Source organism: Microplitis mediator, chromosome 6, assembly GCF_029852145.1.
Source record: "Microplitis mediator isolate UGA2020A chromosome 6, iyMicMedi2.1, whole genome shotgun sequence".
Lineage (NCBI taxonomy): Eukaryota > Metazoa > Arthropoda > Insecta > Hymenoptera > Braconidae > Microplitis > Microplitis mediator.
In genome coordinates this window covers 5,155,547-5,162,157 of record NC_079974.1, presented here as the reverse complement: position 1 = coordinate 5,162,157, position 6,611 = coordinate 5,155,547, and the positions used below count along the sequence as shown (strand labels likewise).

At 26.4% G+C, this 6,611-nt stretch overlaps 2 protein-coding genes and 1 long non-coding RNA gene across 4 annotated transcripts; all 3 read left to right on the top strand.

Moving 5' to 3' along the window:
• The first annotated feature begins 374 nt into the window (after positions 1-374).
• Positions 375-2,124, top strand: LOC130670404 (uncharacterized). The gene is made up of 3 exons (XM_057473806.1): positions 375-686; positions 1,449-1,649; positions 1,759-2,124. Exons 1-3 carry the CDS (start codon positions 375-377, stop codon positions 2,122-2,124), a joined length of 879 nt encoding a protein of 292 aa, XP_057329789.1.
• Positions 2,125-3,959: 1,835 nt separating this feature from the next.
• LOC130669499 (uncharacterized) lies at positions 3,960-4,512 on the top strand. The gene is made up of 2 exons (XM_057472442.1): positions 3,960-4,295; positions 4,412-4,512. Exons 1-2 carry the CDS (start codon positions 4,013-4,015, stop codon positions 4,489-4,491), a joined length of 363 nt encoding a protein of 120 aa, XP_057328425.1. The 5' UTR covers positions 3,960-4,012; the 3' UTR covers positions 4,492-4,512.
• A 566-nt stretch (positions 4,513-5,078) lies between these two features.
• On the top strand, positions 5,079-6,332 carry LOC130669501 (uncharacterized). Of its 2 annotated transcripts, XR_008990201.1 has the most exons (4): positions 5,079-5,270; positions 5,531-5,656; positions 5,745-5,814; positions 5,886-6,332. It is a non-coding gene; the product is annotated as an uncharacterized LOC130669501 (long non-coding RNA). The 2 variants fall into 2 exon arrangements; XR_008990200.1 differs by lacking the exon at positions 5,079-5,270 and having other exon boundaries at positions 5,365-5,656.
• Positions 6,333-6,611: the final 279 nt, after the last annotated feature.

The following is a 6,611-nucleotide window of genomic DNA, read 5'->3' as shown; positions in this document are numbered from 1 at the left end:
AGTAATTCTGTTCTATATCTTTTTTATTAATATAGTTATATCAAGTGCCGTGATCATAAACAATATAGCTGTAATGCAATTGGAAAAATGGTTAATGGTGTACCAAAGCTATCAAGAGATCATAACCATGCAAAAAAACCGTTGTTAAGCTGTCAACATGAATTTCAAAAAGATTTGTATAATGCTGCCATTACTCGTCCATTTCAATCCTTACGGCTGATTTATGATAATCTTAGCCAATTGTAATGTTTTTATATTTTATAATTATTTTATATTATTATAAATGATGATAATGGTAAAAAAAAATTTTTCTAATAACATTAAATTAAATTTATAGATACTCTGTGGCTGCCGTAACGATTACATGGGTTAAAATGCAACCAATAATGCAACGATGGCGTCAACAAGTTCAACCAGAACATCCTTTAACGCCTAGAAATCTTATGGAATATGCGGATCTACTTCAACAGCCAGAATGGCAAAATTTAAAAAGTTATGAGAATGATGAATTAAGTGTACAAACAATTCCAGTTGCTGATGGGTCATTTGTAAGTGTTATTGGCAGTGTAAACTTTTTGGGACTGTTGAACCCTACAAGATTATTCATGGATGCAACTTTTAAAATTACACCCAAAAAGCCACAAATTTATCAGTTTTTCACTATTATGGGATTAATAGATGATACGGTAAATATTAAAAAACATAATAAGAGTAAGAATTTATCGTTAAAAAGCTCAATGAAAAATTTGAGTATAAAAAGATTAATTATTATATTATTCAGTTGATGATAACTCTGATAATTTGTTAAACAATAAGTATAATTGATAGCAGCAATAGAAGTTCTAATCCACTTATTTTATGAACGATAAAATCATCTTTTTCTAATGAGAAAATAACAATCTTACGGTATACTTTATTCAATACTAATTTGTACCTAAAAATTTATAACTAAATAAAATTAAAAATTGAAAGCTTACTAAAATATGAATTCAAAACACAAGTATATGAATAAAATAAATTAATATCTAATGATACAGAAAATAATGAATATATTTATACTTAGATAATTGAAATGCAAAATTTATATAAAAATTAATTTTTCGAAAACAAAAAAAGAAGAATCGTTAAAATTTTTAAATTTATAGTTGTTGAAATATTTATATTGGAAATTGATAAAATAACGGTAAATAATTATTTAAAATTATAAAAAAATAAATTAAAATAATATTTTTATAGTTTTTATATGCAAAGTGTCAGGTGTTTAATAGCTACAGAATCAGTAATATTTATGTATTTATATTTATGATACCAATGATATTTCTTATATCAACGCAAAAGATAATAATATTTCAAATAGTATAATATAATTATTTTAGTGAAGTAGGGAAAAAAAGGAAACATGAATAAAGTATCTCGTAATAAATAAAATTTTTCTTTTCCATGTTTAGGCTTTACCAGTATGTTGGATGTTTATGACCAGGAAGTCATCATTAGCTTATACAGCAGGCCTAACATATTTTAAAAATCAGTTAGCTCCTCACATCCAACCTGAAATTATAATTATAGATTTTGAGAGTTCTTTGGAAATTGCTACTCGCTTAGCATTCCCATTAGCTAAAATTGTCGGCTGTAACTTTCATTATTGTCAGGTGAGTAAAAAATGTATATTAAATTAATACAGAATATTCTTTTCAATCGTAACGTATAATAAAAGAAATTATTTTAATTTTTTTTTTTTCTTTATATTTATATATATAGGCACTGATGAAAAAGTTTAAAAAGTACAATTTATTACAATTTTGTAAAGAATGGTTACCAGGTCAAATTATAATGCGAAAATTTTTGGCGTTAGCTTTATTGCCACACCATGATATATTAACTGCATTTAATTGGTTGGTCGAAAACTTGCCCATTGATGTTCATCAGATATTTGCACCGTTTATACAATATTTTAGACGTCAGTGGCTGCTTAGAGTGCCACCAATAAGATATAGTGTACATAATGAAGAATATCGAACTAATAATAATTCAGAATCTAGTAACCGTCGTAACAAACTTAGATTTGGAATTCATCCTAAAATATGGACATTTAATACAGGTATAATAACAAGATTTTCAGAATAAAAGTAATAATAATAATTATAATAATAATATTTATTGTAATTATAAATATTATTTTTGTTTATTATTTTAATGCATGTATGATATCGTTGATCGATTACATTAAAAATTCTTAAAACTACAATAATATCAACTGCAGTGTTTAAGAGTAAAGTTAAGGTTGAGAAAAATATAATATATAAAGCCTTTTATTATATGTATATATATATATATATATATATATATATATATTAGGGTGTTTCATATTTAGGCGAGATTTTTTTTTTCTGTTCTACCTGAAAAATTTAACAATTTATAGAACAAAAAAAATATTCCCGCTTTAAAAAAAATTCAAAGTCAATTAGAGGCTTAACGCATCGAAAAATTAGATTTCCCATTGAAATAACATGGGAAAAAAAAATTTTTTTGTTTGGAATTTTTTACCCCGGTAATGGCTCATTGTACGTCTAAGCCCAGCATACATTTTTGTAGGGAATTTAACGCTCTACAAGAAAAGTCTCTTATCATTTTTTGATAAATCCATCTGTTCAAAAATTATTAGACCTCGAAGTCAAGTTAGAGTAAATTTTGAGATCTTATTACTTTTCCGGCGAAATCATCGGACTTATCATAAAATGCCATAGAAACTTTTTTGTAGACAATTTTATTTCCTACAAATTATCGCTGATAGTTTTTTTAAATTCTGCATTGTTTTCAAGTTATTTCCATTTTAATGCCAAGCTCCTAAAAAAATAGTGTTCTGATATACTTTAAGAGCTTGGCATAAAAATAGAAATAACTAGAAAACAATGCAGAATTTAAAAAAACTTTATCAGAGATAATTTGTAGGAAATAAAATTGTCTACAAAAAAGAATCCATGGCATTTTATGATAAGTCCGATGATTTCGCCGGAAAAGTAAAAAGATTTCAAAATTTACTCTAACTTGACTTCGAGGTCCAAAAACTTTTGAACAGATGGATTTATCAAAAAATGATAAGAGAATTTTTTTGGAGAGCGTTATATTCCCTACAAAAATGTATGCTGGGCTTATTCTTACAATGAGCCATTGCCGAGGTAAAAAATTCCAAACTAAAAAAAATTTTTGTTCCCATGTTATTTAAATGGGAAATCGAATTTTTCGGTGCGTTAAGCCCCTAATTGATTTAGAATTTTTTTTCAAGCGGGAATATTTTTTTTGTTCTATAAATTGTTAGATTTTCAGGTAGGACAGAAAAAAAAATATCGCCTAAATATGAAACACCCTAATATATATATATATATATATATATATATATATATATATATTAGGGTGCTTCGTTTCCGGCGAAAGTATTTTTTTTGTTGCTCATCAAGCAAAATATTGTTTTTTATGCTGAAACGAAAATTCCTGCCAAGTTTGAGCTCTTAATTCTAATCCTATGTACTTACCATTTGATTTCAAAGATTTCCCATTAAAATTACACGTAAATTAAATTACTTTTTTTTTTAACTTTCTAATACTCAGCTGCGTTTTATGATATCGACGCGGTTTTGGTCGCAAATTGTAGGGCATTTTGTGTTCTTCAAAAGTGCCCATAGTTACTTAGCTGTAATTCCAGCTGTTTCACTTGTGTCCGTTGCGGAAGTCTCTTTTCTTATGAAATTGACCTTTATTGGCTTCCAGAACGTAAACCAATGAAAGTACACTAAAAATGTATATAGAAATTTTATAGGAAATTTTATTCTCTTAAAAAAAAGTCTTATGAGTCAAGTCGTTAAAGTCCATAGTTTCCGAGTTATAGAAATTTTAATAATTTGAAAAATAAAATATCAATTGTGATTTTTTTTTTTTGATATTATAGTTTTCAACTGATTGATTACTTAAAAGAAAGAAAATTTTACATTTAAAAAATAAAAATATGAAATAAAAAATGTTTGTGGTTGCAGAGAAGTTGAGAGATTTACAGGCTGTAACTCATCTAGAGCTCCTATTATTATTGAGTGGTGAACCAGTTATACGTCATCCCCGGAGCGAGAGCTTAAAAAGAGATGAAGCGATTAAAAATGCTTGGCTACTATATGATAGCAACATTTTAGATATACCGAATTTCCTAGCTTATGCTAGTTATTTTCTAACACCAACATATCTACATGAAAATTTGAATGATATGGACGGTAGAACAGACGACGAGGAAGAAATTTTCGAAATAGGAGGTAAATCTTCACTAAATAATCAATAAATATTATGTCGTTAATGACATTAATAAAACGATATAATTTTAAATTACAAATATTAAGAATGTCAATTAAAATTTTACAAACTGTTGCAGGTATCATTCTTCGACCGATGGAGGAGTACCTTAGGATGGAAGTCTTCCAAGAATTAAATTTAATTATTCAAAATGAATAAATTATACTTTTAATTTTATATCAATATATAAAAAAAGAAATAAATTATTTTCCTTAAAAAAAAAAAAAAAAAATTGTTTTCAAGTTTTTCATCCTAGATTATTTTACTATTACATAAATTAGTTTTTATATTGAGTCTAATTTTTCATAATAATTTCTACGGTCAATACTTTGTTATTTAATTAATATTAAATATAATTTTTTTTAACTTTAAGCCTTATCAATAAAATTTAAATATTTACAAAATTAAATCACCATCATTTGAACAATAAATAAATTTATAAATTTTTAATTTAAACCAAAAAATAATACATGTCCTATTAGATTATTAAAATCCTTAAGAACGAGTTCCATAATTTTTTATTATCATGGGAATCTACTACATCAACTGAATTCAGTCAATTTAACGGTCGGTATTGTCAAATAATTTTTTATACACATGTCACTTTGTACAAACCTCACGTTTACCCCCAGATAGCCAGAGTTGTAGTATAACTAGTTGTACTTCAACAGTTAACATCAAGTCAAGTTAAACTTTGCGTTAACTATTTCATTTGTAACTGTTATCCGCAAACTGCGTTCAATTCGCTCTTAAAGTTAACCTGAATCTATTGCCGGAATTCAACCATAAGTTTAGGTGGAAAAGTTGTATAGTAACTACAAATGTGAAGTTGCGGATGAATTATTGTTAGAAGTTGGCATTATTTTATTTTCTATACTTTGAATAGCAACTGTTAAAGTGAAGTTACATGTATTTTTACTCATTATTTAAGACATAAGGTATTTTATAAAAATAACGTCAAGTTGACATTTGCTACTAACCTAAAAAAAACTGCAGCTGAAATACTGTAAAGTTCAAAATTTGCAATAAATTATTTAAAAAACAAAAAAATATGCATTGTGTTTTGAAATTTGTTCTATGTAGATTTGTACATAATTAAAATTAATTTATTATTAAATTAATAAATTATAAAATTTATTATTTTTAAATCCAAGAATTGATTATTTATAAATAGTAATTTTTATAATGTGCTCATCAGGGTTGTAGTTGATTGATTCAAAAAATTATGTTAATTTATGACATGCATGTAAATTAATCGCTATGTAGCAAAAAGAGTAGAAAAAACAATGAACTATCAACAAACAACAATTTAATGTAATCGTAAGTAAGTATTCAATTATTTTCTTAGTAATTATGACAATATGAAAAATTGAGTATACATATATTAAAAGTATAATATTTTATTTTTTTAGTATCATACAATTGTCAACATAATCATTACATATTGTATGACGTGAAGACCTGTGATTTTCCTCCATCGAAGTAGTATTTTTTTATCTTAAGTAATATTAATATCCCTATAGTTTTATTAGTTAATCTTTTTTTATTTTTAGCTGTGATGCTTAAGAGTTACTCAAATTATTCCTTGGCTGTTCACGTAATAAATTTTCGAAAAGCACTTACGGCAGCGTGTGCTCGAGTAAATAAAAGTGCAGATAGCTCGGGTGAAGAAACGGTGGATCAAGACGGTAAAGAAAATGGAAGTCAGTCGAGAAGTGAAAAGAAAAACGGGAAGAAGAAAGGCAAAAGAATTACTTTAAAAAATGTTCATTTATATTCCAAAAGTGCTGATCAGCCTGTGATTGATCCATCTGTCACTGAGTGATAATAATTTTTATTTCTTATTGTTTATCATGAAACTTAATTGTATCGTTTTCTTTTTATAATATCACTAGTTATTTATTGTTTATTATCGTTGTGTAGGTTTGAAAACCATAAGTAATTGACGTACTGTAAGTTGGTTAATGTGCTCTAATTTATCAATAAAAGAAAATTTAAAATTATAATTTTTTTATATAATTTAAAAATATTTGATAAATTTACATCTTGGAGTCTCGTTTCAACAGTACCGCCATCTACCGCCTACTTTTTTGTGGTTGGTAAGATAGGGAATTTTTTTACCAGTCTACATTACCGATGTACGGTTTTTTGGTAAGTAACCGAAAATTTCTTTTGGCTTGTGACATAAACGAAAGTTTCTCTGAAGTTTGTGTTAACTCTTTAACATCAACTCTTACACGCAACTTAGTGTCCGATTCCGGCAATAGATTTACGCAAAG

What these genes read in the sequence shown, in the direction of transcription:
- LOC130669499 (XM_057472442.1), top strand. Translation starts at nt 4,013, where the DNA reads ATGTTTGTGGTTGCAGAGAAGTTGAGAGATTTACAGGCTGTAACTCAT. An exon ending in AGAAATTTTCGAAATAGGAG is followed by an intron (nt 4,296 to 4,411) that starts GTAAATCTTCAC and finishes AAACTGTTGCAG; the next exon opens with GTATCATTCTTCGACCGATG.
- LOC130670404 (XM_057473806.1), top strand. Translation starts at nt 375, where the DNA reads ATGCAACCAATAATGCAACGATGGCGTCAACAAGTTCAACCAGAACAT. An exon ending in TGGGATTAATAGATGATACG is followed by an intron (nt 687 to 1,448) that starts GTAAATATTAAA and finishes TTCCATGTTTAG; the next exon opens with GCTTTACCAGTATGTTGGAT. An exon ending in GTAACTTTCATTATTGTCAG is followed by an intron (nt 1,650 to 1,758) that starts GTGAGTAAAAAA and finishes TTATATATATAG; the next exon opens with GCACTGATGAAAAAGTTTAA.